Consider the following 18886-nt stretch of genomic DNA (forward strand, 5'->3'; position numbering starts at 1 on the left):
AACATTCGGCGCATAGCACTATCACAGCAGAGGAGCCCAAATGAAATGCGATACCTGGATGGGATCCTGGGATAGAAAAGGGACGTTAGGTAAAAAGATCTGAATAAAGTGTGACCTTTAGTTAATATTAATGTACCAATATTGGTTCATTAAGAATTGTGATAAATATAGCATACTAATGTCACATATTAGTAATAGGGGAAACTGAGTATAGGGTATATGGGAGCTCTCTCTCCTGTTATTACAGTGTTTTTGTATATCTAAAACCATTCTCAAGTGAAATGTTTATATAAAATTGTATTCCTATAATGCATCTGAGTTACTCAGTTTATAAGCATTAGGCTAAGGAGTAAGTATAATTAATGAAGTATTCGACCAGCCACCAGATCCTTGCTGGATTACTATTCCAGGTGTGTCCATGCAGCAGACGTTGAGCATTTGGGATGTGGAGATGGCTGGTGCAGATGGTGCCCTGTCTTAGTGACGGGAACATGTACTTCGTGAAAGAATATGTGGAGATGGAAAATACTGCAAAGCATGTAGGCTTTGAAGTGGAAGACCCATGCTCAAATCCTGCTTCTCAGTGTGATTGTATTGGCCAGCCCGCTTGCTAACCTCTGGCTCTGGATAACGGGGAGGTTCATACAGCCTTTCTCGCAGACCTACTTAGATGCCTGATAGAGGTAGCATTCACATATTGGCAACAGTGCTTCAGATTGAGTAGATGAGGGAGAAAAATGAAGAGTTACTTTTATTAAAATAGCAGTAATCCAGTAGCATGGGAGACGAGAGAGTTGTAAATAATTGCAATGAGGTTGGGATAAACTTAGAAGTTAGTAGAGACAGGTTGGGAAGAGAAATCCGTCCTCATAGCTAAGCACAGGACTTGGTAGGGTGGGGGCTCTCTGGGTGGGAAGGGGCTGTTAGGAACAGCAGTGTGGGGGGGTGGGGGGGTAGGAGGGGATGCTTCCTGTACAGGGGGCAGTGGCACTGAGGTCTTTGGCTGTGTTAGGCGTGGCGGTGGAGGCAGGGAATTTAAATAGGGATCATTGTGAAGCAATGAATTGGCTAAGTCGGGGTCAGCCTGCGACTGCTTTGTCTTCTTTGCTGAGGGCCTTGCACACAGGAGAACTTCTGGAAACACTTAGTTCGTTGGTTGATGGATTACATTCCTAATGAGTGTGTAATCAACCCAAGAATATACATAGACATAAAAGAGGCCACTGAATATCTTCTTTTACTTGACCGTGTATCGCACACACTCTAGATTCTCTAGCATAGTAAATAAAGCTGCATAACATCAGTGCAGTAGGCTTTTCTACGTTTCCCCCATTTTAAAATATAAAAAGGAAGACCCCCCAAGCCTTTGGGGGTTTAAAAGGACAAGACTTTTCGTGTTTAAGCATTGAAGTGTTGGGAATCTTCCCCCTGAGGTCAGAAGTTGCTGGTGAAGTCACAAGAAATAGAAACGGAGCCTGCAGTCGTGGAGCTTAATGTGGACGGAGCCTGCGTGAACTTGTCCATCAGCGGGCGGCAGGCACAGACAGGCCAGCTGTTGTGAGCGTGTCTTCGGGACTGTGCTGTAGGCAGCGAGATCCCAGGGCTGCAGGTCCCTGAAGCACATCGCCGCCCTCGCAGGCTGGCCGAGCTCTGATCCACTGCAGCAAGCAGAGAAGCGGGTAAGGGACTCCTGTATGCATTCTCAGGGCGTCTCATGCCAGAGGGGACTAGTGTAATAATGCCTGTGCTGTTTGTCAGGGGCTTGCAGTTCCCAGTGCCTCTTTTGTTCTGCTGTCTCGAAGGGCAGGTTGCTCGTCAGCTCGCAGTGCCTTGGGTAAGAGCCGGCGAGATCTGCAGACATTATTGTTTATTATTCTGCCTGAAGATGAAAAATAATGCGAATCAGGGTGCAGGTTCCTGCTGGTGCTCTGCAGGCAAACACGTATGTGCGCGGCACGCTCGCCTGTGCATGTGTGCTTGTGGAGACATGCGATTGTCGCAGCTTTGGTTTGCACAGTTGGCAGCAAGCATGTTGGCACTGGAAGGCAGAGCATCTCAATACTGTGTTCCAGGCTAGAGACCGTAGTGCCGTTGTAACTGCCCATGGGACTGAGCCCTTGGTATGTGGGACCAGTGCCCCATGAGCTCGGCAGACAGGTCACCTGAATGGCTGGCTTCAGGACACCAGCATCCCCTGAAGACCTGTCTGCCTGCTGTGCCTTTTCTTTCTCAACAGCGGTGAGAAGCAGGCATTATAACTGCTGGGGCATTGAACGTGGACATTGAAAAGAAAGCGTGAGTCAGCTACATCCACATGAAGGAGAAAAAGGTAGTGGAGACCGGTGTGCATGTGTGGTCATGAGAAATGCTCTGTGGGTGCATTCACACACAGCCTGCTAATTACAGGGAAAAAATGTAAATGGAGAAAATGGAATCGCTATGGTTCTTAGCATTTTTCTACTTCTTTTATTTTGCTGTCTTTGGTGTGATTGTGATCATTTGGAGGCATGCTATTTCTTGAAGGGTTTTACTGTATATGTACTTTTTTCTTTTTGCCTTTTATGTTGTGATAAAAGAAACAGATTATTATTTTTGGCCATATTTCTAAGTGATTGAAATACCTTTGCTTTACAAAAGGATACCATTTTCACAGGGAAATTGCTGCATAGATATGTGTGTATACGCACATACATGTACACACACACTCTCTCTGTTTGGGTGAGTAGGTGTCATTTTGAAATGCATGTTTAATGGTTGTGCTAGCTGAAAGGTAAAAAACAAAAAGGAATTAGAAGAAAGATTGTCAGAAATCTACCAGGCAGCATTTATTACTAAACAGACTACTGCCTTATTGACTGTCTTTTAAGATTTAAAAAACGAATTAATGAAAAATAATATTTTAACATGTCGTGTAAAAACTGAAGATTTTATGAATGATTGGCATATTTCTTTTTCATGCAAAATAAAAACCTTTGAGGGCATATTCTACAAGCATTTTTGGTGATTTTGTTGCTGAAAAGTATTGCATGGATGGTGAAAGAGAGATATGTCTATGCTTTCTTTTGTCATGCATAGTGGAAAAAACATTTTATACTTTTTCTCTGTCTCTCTCACACACACAAACACACACACCCACACCCCCTAAGAAAAAATGTGCTGGGGAATTCTCAGTCCTAGAGGCATGAACAAAACACACACAGAAGCAGTTTTTACAGAGAGCACTGGAAATAACCATACACATTGGTGTTAACATGTAGACTGCAGAAGCTTCTGCTGCCCTGTTGGACTAACAAATGATCCCAGTAAATGTACGTGTTGTAACTGCTGCTCTTTCAGCACTGACTGGCCGCTGTCCCCAAGTCTGCCTTTGGATTTTGGAGGTTGGGAAAGGTGATGTTCTGTGTGGCCTTTGGAACACATTTCCTTTACTCTTCACTACTTGTTATTCTTTACATCTTTCAAACATTAAAATTAAAGAAGATCAGGCCGGCATTTTGTGTCCACTCTGATCAACCCATCTTTCCCCACGTCCTTGGACACTCGTGTTTTCTAGCTGGACTTTCCCAGAGCAGTTTAGATAACCAGGTCATTTCTGGCAGTCTCGTACACATCCCTGGATGTCTGAAGAGATCCTAGAGTTATTTCATTATTTGCCTTTAAAAAATATTTGCAGAACTCTTTTTGACATTCCTGAAAGTTCACAATAACTTTTCATATAAATTTATCTTGGGTCTCACAGTGCGGATACTGTCTTCATTTTACAGTGAAGCAAACTGGGGTTAAGTGGCGGTTCCCACAGCTAGTTAATGGAAAGCCCTTGAATGCAGTTTGACTCTTTTTCTATGGGGTGAGTTCCTGCTAACCAATGTGGAAAGGTCCTTCAGGTAGGAATGGCCTGATTGTAGAACTGGTACAAGATGCCAGAGCTCTTCTCTTACGTGCTTTCACACCCCATGCAGTGCACTCACGGTGCAGTGAGAAGGAATTTCAGTGTGGGCTTCCAGGGACTGTAGTGCTGAGACCCACTAACTATGCTGAGAGACAGGGGCATGTGTGCAGTGAGGCCTTGCAAGTCATCCAACCTTTCTGACCTTCTGTTTCTTCATCCACAAAATAAGGAGCTTGGACTGAATTTGTTCTAAGGTCGCTTTCAGCCATAGGCATTTTTGATTGTTAGGAAGAGAAATCAGGGACTTGAATTCCCCTTAAAATGTGCATCCAGCCCCATGAGCTGATTCATGGTTGTGTTGTTTTGCACGTTTGCCATCATCGTTTATGTGAACAAAAACATATAAATATACATGAGACACATATATATAATGTCTTTGATACCCATTTACAAATAAAATAGCTCATATCAGCAGCATAAATGTGAGTAGGCACAGTGCTGTGGCGGCAGAAGGCCCTGAGAGCCTCAACCTGCCTGCCTTCCTCTCCCTCTCTCTTCCTCCTCATCCTTCCATCCTTCTCTCCTTCCTCCCTGTTAACTAAGAGAGCATTTGCTGGGACCTGCTTTGTGTCAGGCATCGTGTTGGGCCCTGTGTTCCAGAAGGGCACACAGTCATTATAGCTAAGAGGAGAGGTACTAAATGAAAACAACACAGATTAGGGCCAGCCCGTGGCTCAGTCGGGAGAGTGCGGTGCTGATAACACCAAGGCCATGGGTTCGGATTCTATACAGGGATGGCCGGTTGGCTCACTAGCTGAGCGTGGTGTTGACAACACCAAGCCAAGGGTTGAGATCCCCTTACTGGTCATCTTTTAAAAACAAAAAAACCAAAAAAACCCACAGATTAATAAGTGCTGTTTGGGGGTAAACAGGTAGAGGTGAAATACTGTGCGAGTTCAAAAGGAAAGTATGTGTCCACAGGAAGGTTGCATTTTATTTGGATTTTCAGAACAGGAAAGGTTTCTGTGGGGAGGGGTCCAAAGAGTGCAAATCAGAGCAGAGATATGGGGACTACAAGGTGTGTGCAGGTAGGGGAGGGCCTTTTGCCAAAGTGAATGCTGCAGGCACACAGGTCCCCAGCGTTGGCGAGCCTGCACAAGCAGAGCAGCAGTCTGGCTGGCATTTGGGAGGTAGCCAGGCAGGGGGGCTGGAAGATTTGGGGAGAGGATGAAGCATATCTGCACTTTGCATGCTCTGTGAGTCCGTGGGTCCAGGACTAACCCGTGTGTTTGTGTTTGTAAAATCAGATATGTAGAGGAGAGAGGAAGACAGGAGATGACCTTTGGGAGTCTTCCACCACAAAGAACACTGGAGCCCTCTGGAGCAGTTAGCTCAGGATGGCTTTGCTCTTGGAACATTGACCTTGGAGAGTTGTAAATAGATTCACCCTCTAATTTGTTGAAATGGGGTGTTTCCCTACTGTCATCTCAGTATAATTTGATTTGTAGTGTTAAAGAATTTTAATCTTTTACATGTGCTGCATATAGTTGGGCATCCTTGCAGACAAGAATGCTGACTCAAGGGAGAACTACCGGGAGGCATGGAATTGTATTTGGGCTTGACTGTGGTGGTAAATGCACTACTCTGTATGTTTACCCAAACCCATCAGACAGTGCACCCCGAATCAGTGAATTTTAGGGTATGTGACTGATACCCTGATAGAGTGGGGTAGGGGGAGGGGAATAATAGCGGTGAAACTGTTTTACATAATATGAAAACCTTCTAGATACATCGCTAGGTTTCTAGGAATTCACATTTGTGGCTCAGAAGAGCGTGCAGATGTGGGGAACGAGGATTAAGGCGAATCCAAACCCATACTTTGCTTGTTACCTTGCACTAACATGGTAAAAAAAGCTTTAAGTTTTTGTCAGTAGTAGATCATACCTAATAAAAATAATACAACCTAGATGCTTCTAAAACTGTTATTAAGGTTAAATGAAAATGTCTGCCACAATAAAATTTTATCACAGTGACTCAGATCTGATTTTCTCTCTTTTAATCTGAAGGAATATAGTAGTGAAAAAAAATCAGCTAGTGTGCTATAAACCACTGCGAATCTTGGCATAACATCCAGTTAGGACACCAATGGTATGCATATCGAATTTCACAAGCAGATACCCTGATACGTTCAGGAGCTTTATTTCCTGCCTGCCGCCTCCTCACAAAAAAATTCCCTGTGTATATATTGAAACAGGAAGCCAGACAGAGAATCAGCAAGATCACTGGATCCTTACAGCATGAACAGTGGAATGACCAATCATGTTAGTTACCTTGCTGCATAACAAACTATCCTCCAAATTAGTGACTTAAAACACTGATAAACATTTATCATCTCACACAGTTCCCAAGGGTCTGGAGTTAGGGAGGGGTGTAGCTGGTGGTTGTGTCTCAGTATCTCATGAGATCGCATTCAACATGTTGGCCATGATGGCCGTCATCTGAAGGCTTGCCTGGAGCTGGAGGAGCCACTTCCAAGAAGGCACAGATGTGGCTGTTAGTGGAAGGCTTCAGTTTCTCCCCACACAGAGCTCCCCAGAATGAGTGACGCAAACCAGAGCAAGGAGGAAGTTGCAGTGTCTTGTAAGATCTAGTCTCAGAAGACACACATTGTCACTTCTGCCATACATTTTTTAAATCACTTGATTGGTGTATGATCGATACATAAAGAGGTTGTACATAATTAATGTATCCAACATGATGAATTTGGAGATTAGTATAGCACATACTGTGAAACCATCACCACGATCAGTGCATAAACATATTCATCACCTCTGAAAGTTTCCTCCCACCCACGCCGTTGGTTTTTTGTTTTGGGGGTTTTTTTTTTGGTGATGAAAACACAACATAAGATCTGTCTTCTTAGCAAATTTTTCAGTGTACAGTACAGTATTGTTAACTATAAGCACCATGCTATCCAGTAGATCTCTAGGACTTATTCATCTCATATAACTGACACTTTCTACCCTCTGGCTAATACTTCCTTGTTTCCCCTTTTCCTCATCCCCTGGCAACCACCATTCTACTCTCAGTTTCTGTGAGTCTATTTTAAATTCCTTATATACGTGGGATCATGTGGTATTTGTCGTTCTGTATATGTTTGTTTCACTTAGCATAATGTCCTCCAGGCTCATCCATATTGTCACCAATGGCAGGGTTTCCTGTCCTTTTAAGGCTGAGTGGTATCACACTGTATGCCTGTACCACAATTTCCTATCTGTTCATGTGTCGATGACATCTAGGTTGCTTCCATTCTTGGCTAGTGGGAAACGTGCTGCAGTGAGCATGGGAGCTGTGCTGTGTTGTTTGTTAGAGGTGTGTCACAAAGCCCCTGCCTATACTTAAGGGGAGAGGAATTAGGCTCCACATTTTTGAAGGAAGAAGTTGCAAGGAATTTGTGGGGACATATTTTAAAACCGCCACACACGTGCTCTGAGTTCTTATCTTTGCCTTCTCTTTGTTACTTAAGATGGTAGAAAGACATCTATTGTATAGTAGGTATAAATAACGTGAATAAAATGCACAGATCTTAAGTAGTTAGTTCTATGAGTTTTGATAATTTTATACAATTTGTAATCAAAATAAGTTCCAGAAAGTTCCTTCATGCCCTTTCTTTCCAATCAAACCCTCCACCCACAGCAGTCTCTCTCTGATTTGTGACTTAGTCAGTCTTGCCTGTTCCTGAGCTTCATGTAAATGGGATTCTGCACATACATTCTTTTGTGGCTGGCTGCTTCATTCAGTGCAATGCTTCAGGGACCCTTTACACTGATGCATGCCTCGGTAGTTCTTTTAATTACTGAGTAGTATTCCCTGTGTGAATACACCACAGTTGGTTTATCCACTCACCACTGGTGTTTGTCTCGTATGAATAAGGACTTGCATTGCAATTTCTTGTGGTAGGCACCTTGAAGTGATGGCACAGCTGGGTCCTAGGGCAGGTGTGTGAGGAGTCTCCTCCCTTGTGCAATTTCACCAGGAAGCAGAGTGGCCATTGTCTTTTCTTCCTGTGAAGGGCTTGATACTGTCTAGAGTTAATTTCATTTAGGCTTCTTAGTGTCCTCAGCTCTCTGATGAGGGATGTGTATGTGTTTGTTTGTTCCAATAAAATTTTATTTATATAAACAGGCAGCAGTGGGGATTTGGCCCTTGGTCTCTGGTTTACCGACCCCTGAGCTAGAAGGCAAGACAGATACTAATTTAAAAAAACACACACACAAATATGTAAAACTGCTCATTTTGATCAGCACTATGAAGGATATAAAGAGAATGCTATTCTCTATATGAGAGGGGACAGGAGAGATTTTACTTAAGCAGGGGTCTTAAAAGCTATGACTTTATAACGTTCCTGGCCTCTTTGTAGTTGCTAGTCGGAGGAATGGTCTGCATGTGAACCAGAGAGAAACTGTACAGACCATCATTTGAAGTCATTACAGTTAGAAGAGAGGGCCTGGCCCTGGCTTAAGAAGTCTTTCTGGCTGGAGTGTGGATGGTTTCTCCAGGCCTGGCACCAGAGAGCACTCACTCTCACGATTTTTGCGGATGGTGATAATTTAGTTTGGGAAGGACATGCCAAGCCAAAGATTAAAACGTCAGGAATCAACTTTCAAAATCCAAATGCAGTGGATAGAAAAGTAATTTGGGAGAGAGTTTCTGTAAAGCAGAGATTCCCAGTGCTGGCTTGACATTCAAATCACCTGAGGCTTTCCCTGAAGTACAGATTTGCAGGCATGTCATCCCTCACAGTTCCCTACCTCTGCCCCAGCCTGGCCTTCTGATCTAGTAAGTTTGAGCAGAGCCCAGCTCCCAAGCATCAAATCTTGGGACCAGAAATGAGGTTCTTCAGCCACAGGAACAAGAGAGGCCTGGAACAGATTCTGAGAACGTGGTTTCTGAAAGCACAGCCAGATTGGGTGTTTGAGGGTCCAGCACAGATTATAATCTCCAAATCTAGGCATTTTCTATTATTGGATACTAACCCCTCAAGAAATCAGTGCCTGTAAATTTGGTTTTGGATCATCTGTGGGTGGAATTTCCCTTTCAGTGTATTCTCTCTCCTCCTCCCGCTTTGACCACAAATGATTGTTCGGTCTCTAATTCAACTTCATTACTGCTTTGCCGTCTGAGTCCCTGCAAGCAAAAATAAAACCCAAAGGAAGCAGCAAATGTCTTTATCCATCTGTGAAGACATTGAAGAAATAAAATTCATCCTAAAGTAATTGCTTTTCCTGCATGGCATTAGAATCGTGGAAGAGGGAGGCTGTCTGGGGCTGGCCTGGAAAGAAAAGCTTTAGCCAAGACATTTCAGTAAAAGAAATGGCAGAGTTGAGGACAATTCCAGCTGTGTCCTCCCTGAAGGTGGTTTTACAAGACAGAAAAGTTGGAGTAGACCTTTTGGAAACGTCTCTCTCCTTTGCCACCATTAGTTTATCTGTTCGTTTGGCACGTATCATTTCCATGTCTGAAAAGTGGGCATACAGAGGACAGTCAGATGTCCTCTACCTTCCAAGCACTCATGGTCTGGGACGTCCTACAGTAAATTGGTATTTCTAAGAAGATAGTGGTTAGTGCCATTATTCCTGGGTGTCCATGCTATGTAAAATGTTTCTGATGCGTTTCTGTCCATTCATTCATCGGCTGGCCCAGTAGCTGGTTGATTGCCTCTCCTGGGCTCCAGTGCCTTCCCCACAGTCCCTTTTTCCCATCTCATTTGTCCTTTCTGGGGTGCTGTGTTTACACTTCACCAAGAGATGAGTGTCTGTTAAGAACTGCCCGGGGCATGGGAAGGATAGATGCCAGGAGCTCTTTTGGGAGACTGTTTGCATGTCCCGCCTTCTCAGCAGCCTGACCCCATCCTGAGGCCCAGTGGCCTGGTTGTTCTTCAGCTCCAGACGCCCTAACTGCCGGTGTGTTGTACATTCCTCCAGGCTGAAGGGCAGAGAAGCTCTCTGTGTTTCCTAATAAATAACTCATCACTTGACAAAATCACTTTTATTTACACCCACAACCAGTGGAGGTACGCTTTCTAAATGCCAATCTCAAACTGTAAACGATGAACTTGGGTTAACACTGGTGTTGTGGAACATTCCACGTTCCACATTCGGGCAAGTGTGGCTCTGCCTGGAAGGCAGCCACTCTGGGTCTTCTCGCAGTTGACTCACGAGAGAATCGTGCTCTGTGCAGACAGCTTGGGTCTGGGAGCCCAGCTTTGCAGCAGGAGCTCTCAAGCTTGTTTCGTGGCCCTCACAGATATGGGAACTGTCCCTTGCTATTCTTGACAGCACGCTGGTGTGTGACACGTTTGTGTGCAGCCTAAGTCAGCATTTTGCATCGTGTTTAAGTGAAAGGAGGAACTGCCTCAATGTTACTATCCAGCGGAAGCTTATTCCCTCTGTCTCCCTCTCTTCATTGTTAAAATGAGGCAATTCCATTGCCCAAAGTTGTATTTGGTGCCCTTTGTACTTACAGTTGCCTCTGACCAGCTGGTTGGGCCACCTTGGGGATGCCCTTCCTGCCTGGGCAGCTCTGCCTTGGGCGTGTTGTGTTGTTTTGGGAGGGGGTGTGTATGGTATTGGTGTCACCAAGGCCTGCCCCCAGCTGTGCTCCACTGGGGATCAGCCCTTTCATCTTAGATGCTCAGCACGGTGCCTGGCTCACAGGAACACACAAATCCTTCTAGCACGCCATGGGCTTCATCTGCTCTAACTCCCCCAGCCACCCATGTGGTATGGCCTGGGATGATCTGGCAGAGATGAGGAATAACACTTCCTGAGACATGGTCGCTTACCTGATGTCACATAGCTGGGACACAATGGAAGTGTCTGTCCAGTGAAACCCCAGAGCAGATGTCGCTAGTACTTTTACAGAGTCCTCAGATACCTGAGTGCATGGCGGCAGCATTAGAGCAGACTGGGCCCTGCCCCCATGCCGTCATTGACACCAAATATATTAGGAAAGGAGTACACCTGGGTGTGTCCTTATGTCATCTGAAAGACTGGGAAGTTTTCCCCTCCTGCTTGGTGAAGATAACTGTGAATCCTATTTGCAAAGCAGTGGTGAATTCATTAGCTATTATGGAGCAGTACAAAACAGGTTTTAGTATGTTGGGAACGTTGATACGCAAGGTCATTTCACTGAGAACTTAGCTGCATCTTGGAAATCATGCAGCTTCTCTTCTTAACATTCTTCACAGTGACTGAAAACAAGTGGAGTCTGTAGGGCATCCAGGTGAAAGTATAACATAATGCATGTAGTAAATAGATGCCTGAAAGCCACCGAAGAAAACAGAGCCCAGCTACCTGCCCTCTGTAGAGGCTCTTACACTCGATAGCCCATTGGTGCCTGGAGGGAGGTGAGCGCTACAGTAATTAGAATTCAGTGCCAGCATGACCTGGGGCTGGGCGGGGCTGGCAAAGCTGGAGGCCTGCGTGATAAGGAGCCAGCTGTGTTGGTGTGGAGGCAGGGAGTGGGAAACAGAGACCCAGAGAAGTAGGACCAGACTCTTCAGGGAATTTGGCAGGGAGAGGTGGGATCTGGAAATAAAACCACCACCTCACATTTAGACCTGGGGCTGCTGTCTCCATAGTGGGATCAAAAACCTGGATGTGAATAACAGCAATGCTGATAGGATTTCAGGAGCATTTGATTTGTCTTTCCTACCAGTGATTTCTGTCCTGTCCTCTTCAGATTGGTTTTGTTTGGCTTTGCAGTCCTGTTCCTGACCATCCACTGCCACATGCCCCTCAGCAGCAGCCAGCCCATTGAGAAGAAGGTGGCCAGGCTCCACTTTGCAGGGCGCGGAGCCTCTGCTGCTTGGAGCCCCTAGCCCTCTCCCCTCTCCTTGGTAACGTGTCCTGAGTATGTTTTGCATGAGAATGAGCGACCAACCCAGTCAATTTGACTATAGAATGCAGCTGCCTTTTTTAGCTTCCTTTGTGTGATTAACTCCCTGCTCCAGTGTGTTCCCAGGAGCCTGCGCAGAGAGACGCAAAGTTCTTAAATCATCTCAATGTTTCCATCTCTGGATCTTGCCATCACCATTTATTTTCTCCTTAAGAGTACAAAAAGGCGATATATGTGCATATACAGAGGCACACGTCTGCACACATACACAGCATAGACAAGCACATAGTATACACACAGTGTACACAACACACCCACACAACATACACAACACAGACACACATATGCAACATATACCTACTCAGAGATATATATCTGTGCACATACACAATACAGACATGCCACATACACACTCACCATCCGCATTATCTACACGGTAGTCTCTTGGAACCTGTTAGAAATGTATTGGAATATGACCCCAGCAGAGCCCCAAATTCCCATTTTTGGTCCCTTTTTACATTTGTGTCTGTGACTGTGACTTCCAGGATTCTTATTCCTGGTAGAATAAAAATCAATTAGTGATTTTACAGCTTTGACTTGGCAAGTTGAGGGATGGAGTAGTCAAGAAGAAAAGGGGTGGGGGACAAAGTTGCTCCTGAAGTTGCTGTGCTGATGTGAATCTGAATGAAGTTATATGTTGGGATGCGGGCTGTGCACCACGCTTCTTCTAGAGTGAGCAGTGAAACAGCAAGCGCTGTGCCTTGGAGAACAGAGTGCCCTAAACCCTGCATTGTTACCCCTTTAATGAGACAGGAAGGAGTCCGTTGGTGCCTCCTGACCAGGAGAGGAGCCAGGAGGCAGCCTGCAGCAGGGTTCCTCCAGGGCTTTTTCTCTGAGTCATTATTCACTTCTCAAAGGGGCTCTGCTCCCAGCAGGTGAGTTCTCTTCTGTTTCTGGGGGGTGGAGCTCAGAGCACTTCTGCCTACAGTGCTTTGCAAATACAGTTTCTTTTTAATCTGCATGAATCCAGGTGACCAAAGGTGCTTAGGTTTTAGCAGTAAATTACAGCTCATTGGATTCTCCATTTATATGATGTGGTGGTTATTTATTAAATAACAGGTACCAGGTGCTTTCAGGTGGATCTATGGATGCTAGATTTCAGGAGTTTTAATAGAAAAAAATGTTCGAATGCACTTTGTCTTTGAAATGAAATGTTGAGGATTCACCTGACCCTAGGAGTTGCACTTCTCAGAATGCATTGTCAATATGATAGCATTTTAATGTCAGTCTGTGTTTTGTAACCAGACAGACAGCTGCTCAGTGGGGTTCCCTAAACCATCCGTCCTTGTGTTCAAGTTATTTTGATCAAACTTCCTGGAGTCGGGTTGACATTTTCTTAAGCTCTTACGTGTGGCTGCTTTGTAAAGCTTATTTCATAAGCTTTGTCTTCAGCCTTCTCCAAGCAGGGAGCAAACCTTCCCTCTTTCAGGCTGCCAGCAGGACATGAACTCTTCTGTTCTCAGATGGCGAGGACTTCAGCTTCTGGCTTGGGGGTGGTAGTTCTGGCTCTCTCTGTGCAGAGTGAACAGTGCACAGGAGGGGAAGAGGAGGGGTTTAGGCATTTGTTCCTGGAGGAGAGACTTTCCCCTGAGGTCACAGCAAGACTGACATCCACAGGGCGCTCGATTCACAGTGCAGCAGACTGGATGGCATTTGGACATCATAACGCCCAGACCACCAGCAATCATGTCCAAATTGCTCCAAGACATGAGTTCAGAGGCAGGCGCATCTCCCAGGCCTCCAAGCCAGCCCCGGAATAAGGAGGTTCCTGTGCGCCGGGGCCGGGGAAGGTCTTCTGTGCTGCTTGTTGGTTAATAGCTTGCGTCTCTTAATGGTGCTTGTGCTTACCTACTGGGTCTCCATTGGGTGGATTAGGGTTAGGGTTAGGGTACAACTCAGAGGTCATCTAACTGAAAATAGCCCTTTTCTTAAATCAGGCTCATTTTATAACTTTCGGGTCAGAAGACTCGGTGTATCAGTAAAGGCACAGGCTGACTTGTTGCAAGTTTGACAGTTGCTAGCACATGAGCTTCATTCAGCCACAGCACGGATAAACAGGCATGCTTGTGTATGCATGTGCATGTGAACACGTGCGTATGTACATGTGTTGTGATAGGGTGGCGGAAAGATCTGTGAGTGACAGCCGCCTCCAGAAGAAATTGCATTTTTCTCATTTTTCATCATACATTACTGATTCTAAAGCTTTTATTAATGAATTGACTTGTAACCCATCATAGAAAGTCCTACCCCTTTGTATATGGCAATTTCCCATAAGCCACATAAAAATATTGTGACTTTTAGTAAATAGTTCTGGATACAGCCATATGTGAAAGTTTTTACGAACATAATGTTTTCTAAAATTTTCGTGTAATATTTTTTGGTAAAAAAAAAAATGCAGTTTGTGTGTACATGTGTGTGTGAGTCTCCAGCAGGTCATGTTCTGGTGCGTGACATGCGGCTATATATGGCTTCATGTTGTCCAGTGTGTGTTAGGAATTGCAGTGGGGGGCAGTGGGGCAATGTCTACGGATTTCACTACTTACAGTGACTGGCTGGGCTTGTCCAGGGGCAGTCCCTTGCCGGGCGAAGGTGTTGCTTGGGATCGCTGGCTAATCTGTACTCGTTCTTCTGTAGACAAGCAGATGCCCAGCGTCGCGAAGGCAGTTCAGGAGCACAGCCGTCCGGGAGCACGTTCTCGGAATCACCTCGCACCCAGGAAGCCCCAGAGCTGCCCCGGGAGGGCCGGGGCCAAGCGGGGACCCTGCCTCGCGATTATCGATACTCGGAGGAGATCGCACCGGCAGATTCGCCCCCGCCCGCCCAGGGACAGGACTCGCAGCCGCTGAGCGCGGCCCCATCCGCCAAGAAGTCCGCCCCGCAGCGGCCGCCGCCGCCCCGCCGCCCACCCAGGCCGCGCAGGGGCCCGGACGCCACACCTGCCGCACCTGCCGAGGCGCACCTGGCCCTGCCCGCCGCGCCCCTCCCGCCGCCGGCCCCCGCGGCCCTGGACGTGGCCTTGAGCCGCTTATCCCTCTCCACCAGCCCCTCCGTGTCCAGCAGTGCCCAGCCCCAGGACGCCCCGACGGCTGCCTGCCAGCGCGACAGCCAGCATGTGAGCGGGGACACGCCCGGTCCTCAGCCAGAAGCGCCGCTCCCTTGCACGCCCCTGCACCTGCACGCAGCCGCCATGGAGACCTCTCGCTCCCCTTCTCCACAGTTTGCCCCCCAGAAGCTGACGGACAAGCCTCCCCTGCTCGTCCAGGATGAGAGCTCCAGCAGGTATCCTCCCATGATGGGGTATCTTCCCGTCATGCCTTCTTCCTGCCTCCTGGGCTTCCTGCCCTGGGAGCGGCTTTCCATGGGTCTCCCTGCGGGGGGGTTAGGCTGGGCCTTAACTTCATTCAGCTGAAGACACCGGATTTAACCTTGGTGCTAGGGGATCACTACAGGGAGGAAAAGCCACAGCTCCTGTGACCAGGTGATTTTAACTCACTGGGGGTCTGCCCTCTTCCCACAGGGAAGAAAGGGGGATGTGAAGTACAGGGTGTACCATTCCCCTCTCCTTCAGGGGCGGCCAGTGTGCATTTATGTCTGCGTTACCCACAGGCCTCTGCAGACTAGGGACACAGGTTTTCCTATACATGTAATATTTGTGATTGGAATCAGGGTTAACCTAAGCATGAGACCTTTAGGTGAAATTGTTTTTCATAATGCCCAATATTTTCATACACCCTTTTTTCTGGATTTTTTTTTTTAATGTTAAAAGGCTAGATGGGTATTCACCTTTTATTAAAGCACGAGAAAAACTAATCAAATCCCATGGTGCTGTCGTGAGAATTTTAGGCATGGAATTGTCCTGTCCTTTGAGACATTCATGGATGTCATCAGGCTGACCGTTCAAGAGCACTGAATGTTTAGCTTTCTTCATAAAATTTTTATTATGTAAAATATTTATTATATGAGTGCCTTTGAAGAACTGAGAAATGGAAGAAGTAGGGAATTTTCATCTCACTTTTACAGCAGTGGTTCTCACCCTGGGGGATGAAGAGTGATTTGGGCCTCCAGTGGATGTCTGGTGATGTCTGGAGGCAGTTGTTGGGGGATGGAGAAGGGACGCTACTGGCATCTAGTGGGTGGACAGCAGGGGTTGCTGCTCAGCATCCTGCAATGCACAAGACAGCCCTCGTGACAAAGACTTATCGGACCCCAAATGCCCATAGCACCTTGGTTGGGAATCCTCCTTTCAAGACAAACTGTCCGGCACAGTAGCCACTAATCACATGTGCTGTGTAAATGCAGGCTGATAAAAATCAGATAAAAGAAATGAGTTCCTCACCTGCGCCACGTGTGGCTAGTGGCTGCCATACTGGATAGCACAGTTTACGGGTATTTCCGGTCACCACAGGAAGTTCTGTCGGACCTCACTGCTCTGGAGTCTCGAGACTGTTTTTTTTTTTTTTTAGTTTCAAAAGAACTTAACAGTGAAAGGACATTATTGATACTGTCCTGTATCTCCAAGTGTGGCATCACAACTACAGCTTTATCTGTGGTCCTAAACTGTGCTTTATCACTTAAAATATAGATATCACTTAAATATTTTTTCAATTGGTAACGTTATTAGTTCTGGAGGAAAGATCTTAGTCCATTCAGCCTGTGATAATAAAATACCATAAACTGGGTGGCTTACAAACAGAAATGCATTTCTCATAGTTCTGGAGGCTGAAAGTTCAAGATCAGTGTGTGGCAAATTTGGTGTCTGGTGAGAGCCATTTTTTGATTCATAGACGGTGCCTTCTCGCTGTGTCTCCCTCCACATGGTGGTAGGGGTGAGGGAGCTCTCCGGGGTCTCTTTTATAAGGGCACTAATCCCATTCATGGGGGCTCCACTCATGACCTCATCACCTCCTAAAGGCCCCTTGTCTTATTACTGTCCCATTGGGGTTGAGGATTTTAATATGAATTTTGAGAGACAAACATTCACACCATAGCAGAAGGAAAAGCAACAGAGAGGTCTGTGTAGTGGGTAAAAGGTGTGATATCTTTGCAGTCGAGTCGGCCCAGTTCCCCTCTGGGTGCCATCAGGGAGCTAGTGTGACTGCAGTGCTCTCCGTTGAGGAACCTGCTTGGTGTGGGCTCCAGGAGGTGGGTGGTATTCTAGTGAGTGTGGGTTTTCTCACTCTGTCTCCTCTATGGGTTGAGAGGGACTCTAACAAGCAGTGACAGCACTTGCTGAGGAGGAATCTTTGGGCATTTGCATTATTAGTGTTCCCATCCGATGTCCTTAGGGTCCACAAAGGTGGTTTTACCCTACTTGTCAGGCTCTGATGCTGTCCTTGAACCTGCGTCCACTGCCGTATAGGCACGCGCAGCGTTCCTGGTGGGCGCTTGGAGCAGTCCCTGTGTTCTCTCTATTCTTTTCCGGGAATGCAGTCAGTAGATGGCAGCAGTGCCACTCACGAAACTTGATACCAGGGAACTCGCTCATAATGCACTGAATTAAATGTGTGCTGTTGGTCAGTCCTGGTATGAAAACATGGAATCCCAATTACCAGTCACCAGGAGTCCTCCACTCTATCTGCAGGCAAGGGACTGGCTGTGGCGTGACCTCCTCAGCGGCCTCAGCTCAGAGGCACTCTCCTGGTCCTGACCTACAGTGACTGCCTTGATTTCCTGAGCACTAGCCACCAGCCTGTCTCTGTGTCCCTCCTTTCTGTTTCTCTCCATCTGTTGCATGTACGGCCCGTGCCAGGCACCACAAATCCCACAGATATTTCTCGAGCAGCTCAGCAGTAAGAATGCAGAGAAGGAGAGAACAAAACGTCCCTGCCCTCTGAGTAGTCAGTCATTCCAGATAAAAATGTATCCGTGCCTGTCCTAAAACTAGCAAGCTTACTTTTAAACCTTTTAAAATTCTCTGAGGTTTTTGATTGTGTTTAGTTTGGACTTTTAAACAACAGAATGGCGATGGGGCCAGCAGCATCTTCCGTCCCGGCAGTGAAGGTAGAGATTTGATTGCTCGCAGAAGTGGGCTCGGGAGAGTCTTCATGAAAGCCTGCACCTGCAAGCAGCAGCACGTGTGGCCGAGCCCGCAGGCTGCTTCCGTTCCCTTGGCGGCGTTCTTGCCCTCCACTCAGCCTCCTCAGTGTTAGTGGGGCTGTGGGACAGGTTGAGGTGGGGGCTAGCCTGTAGGGAGGGGCCGGATCTTGGCCTCCCCTCTCTCCCCCCTCCTCCCAGTGCCACCTTTCCATTAGGAATTGATGGGGCCTGGTTGCGGTAAGGCCGAATCCACTGCATCTTGTCCTTGTTTTGAAGTAAACGTTCATCAGACTTCTATAATGTGGAAGTCTTGACCGTTCTCAAGAAGGAGAGAGTGACCAGGAATAGATGCTTTGTTGGAAAGTATATGTTAACCTGTGGAAGATTTGATTTTGTTGTTTAATATTTTCTATCATGCTTTCCTTCACTGGGAAACAAATTTCTGCACAAAGAGGGGAAGATAGAAATACCATCCGGCTTAACGTCAGTAACAAGTGGCCAGAGTTTCTGAGTCTGGAGTGACACGGGTGCGAAGGGTTTTTGTCCGTCCTAGCTTGGATAAGATGGCAGGATTTCCCTTCTTAGGTTTGATGTATCTAAATGGTGTTTTCCACAGGGTTAGAATTTTTAAAATTTACTCACAAGGAGGGAGTTACGGGGACTGTGTAGGAGCACCTAGATAGAAAACATCAGCTCTTCAGAGGTTTCTACTGGAGAGAGGGAAGAAAATACAAAATTATTTTATTTTAACCTGCACAGCACACCCTTATGTGTAGAGAAAGAACCGTGCTGTGTTCCTAATCGGCGGTGAAAGGCTGAAAAACAGCACTTAATTCAGAGCACCACCACTTCCCTCATGCTGCAGAAAATTGGGTCCATTAGGTCACATTGTAGAAGTGATTTGCAGGTCAGAGTCAGAAACATGTCCTGAGTTTGCGTTGCTTGTTTGACTTGTTTTTTCTTTCCCTCCTGGACACCAGCAGATGGCTCTCTTTTCTCCAA

General features: G+C 46.4%; 1 protein-coding gene across 3 annotated transcripts in view; it reads left to right on the forward strand.

Moving 5' to 3' along the window:
• Positions 1 to 18886, forward strand: part of LOC134368944 (protein Shroom2-like) — a 125225-nt gene that overhangs the window by 94898 nt on the left and 11441 nt on the right. Inside the window, exon 6 of one of the 3 annotated variants that reach the window (XM_063085180.1) lies at positions 14483 to 15127. In XM_063085180.1, the coding sequence (XP_062941250.1) occupies positions 14483 to 15127 (645 nt within the window). The remainder of the gene's footprint in view (positions 1 to 14482; positions 15128 to 18886) is intronic. The other 2 variants (XM_063085181.1, XM_063085183.1) reach the window with 2 other exon arrangements.

This window comes from Cynocephalus volans, chromosome Y (assembly GCF_027409185.1).
Source record: "Cynocephalus volans isolate mCynVol1 chromosome Y, mCynVol1.pri, whole genome shotgun sequence".
In the NCBI taxonomy this organism is placed as follows: domain Eukaryota; kingdom Metazoa; phylum Chordata; class Mammalia; order Dermoptera; family Cynocephalidae; genus Cynocephalus; species Cynocephalus volans.